The sequence below is a fragment of the Bison bison genome, unplaced genomic scaffold (genome assembly GCF_000754665.1).
Source record: "Bison bison bison isolate TAMUID 2011002044 unplaced genomic scaffold, Bison_UMD1.0 scf7180017852625, whole genome shotgun sequence".
Classification (NCBI taxonomy): Eukaryota; Metazoa; Chordata; class Mammalia; order Artiodactyla; family Bovidae; genus Bison; species Bison bison.
This window is the reverse complement of record NW_011483198.1, coordinates 6,332-7,689: the sequence shown is the minus strand read 5'-3', so window position 1 is coordinate 7,689 and position 1,358 is coordinate 6,332. Positions and strand designations below refer to the sequence as shown.

Here is a 1,358-nt window from a genome sequence, read left to right as displayed (position 1 = left end):
GTTATTTCATAAGATTCAGCCACACGACATCAGATTCCTCTAATTCTAAAAACAGCTGGATGTTGATATTCTCAATATTAATGCCAATATCAAATGTCACTCAAACTATTCATGGCTGAGGTAGAAATCAGAGTTTTGGAAATGACTGAAAATGAAGAGTCTGAGCTAGGACACGAGTCACTGAGAATCAGGTTCCTTCTTACTTCCTGAGTTTTCTTAGGAACTTGTTAACACAGAAAGCGCCTCGTGATCTCCATTCTGACAGTTTCCCAGCCCAGTCACTGTGTTCGTTCTCTTTCAGGTAGACATGGATGCCCTGGAAGTACCTCTTCACGGCCAGTGTGGGACCCATACTTCCCAGGGCAGGGTCTTCCTCTTCCATCACCTGCCCTAGGCAGGCGTCAAGGTCGTCCAGCTGCTGATGGAGTCCAGTGCGGAGCTGCTCCAGGCGGGTGGTGTCCCAGGCAGCAGAGGCGTGCTCTGTGTGGAAGAGGTTGAAGCTCTGCTGGAGCATCTCGTGGAGCATAGAGAAGGCCTGGGCCTCTGGAGCTGGCCGCCACTCACCTGCTCCTGAGGGAATCTGAAGTCTTTCCTGTAGCCCAGACAGGAAAGAGAGAGATTGTGTTTATTTGATGCAAATGTGAAGGTCTCCTGCTTTTCCAAGTCAAGGCTCTGAGGAAGTTCATGGATTCTGGAAGAGATGGGGTTAGAGATGAGCATCATCAGTATCATCATTGAGGAGATGAAGAACCATTGGTCAATTCCTCAAGGAAGCATTCCAGTTGAGATGAGCAATTGTGAGCATTGCTTCATCTTCATTTCATCTAAGGATCTTCTGTTGTGTGCCTCTTAAATATTAAGTCCAAAATGTTCATATTCTGAGTTTACCAAGATACATGTACTACCTCATTTTGGGCTTATTTTCACTTCAAGAGCCTGGAAATCTGTCATGAGTTTCTGCTCTTCTGTATCCTTACATTGAAGTAAAATGCATTCATTAAAAAAGTAGATGTTCTAATTCCATGGAATGCTTATTATGTCAGTAACTTGGAACTAATGATATATTAAGAGCTATTGGATCTTTCTTCCTGATGCTAAGACCAACTTTTAAGGAAACTTTGTTAGACTTCTTTTTCAAATCTTCTTTTGCTGCCTCTGCATATTCCTCTTGAAAGACTTGATCAGACGTGAAAAATATCTGAGCTTTATATGCATGGATCTCACCTTATTCTCCTCAGCAGAACTTTTAATTTGTCAATTTTGGTTTTATTTACTCTCCATAACTGAGAAAATTACTAAACATTTATGATGTGCCAATCAAAATGCTGAGCTTGTTACAGAGTCCAAGTTGCTCTGCT

General features: G+C 42.4%; 1 protein-coding gene across 1 annotated transcript; it reads right to left on the bottom strand.

Annotated features, from left to right (window-relative positions):
• Positions 1–199: 199 nt before the first annotated feature.
• LOC104997916 (interferon tau-like) lies at positions 200–514 on the bottom strand. Its single transcript, XM_010852899.1, has one exon. The coding sequence runs from the start codon at positions 512–514 to the stop codon at positions 200–202; it is 315 nt and encodes a 104-aa protein (XP_010851201.1).
• Positions 515–1,358: the final 844 nt, after the last annotated feature.

Excerpts from the sequence above, each read along its gene's own strand:
- LOC104997916 (XM_010852899.1), bottom strand. The coding sequence starts at position 514 with ATGCTCCAGCAGAGCTTCAACCTCTTCCACACAGAGCACGCCTCTGCT.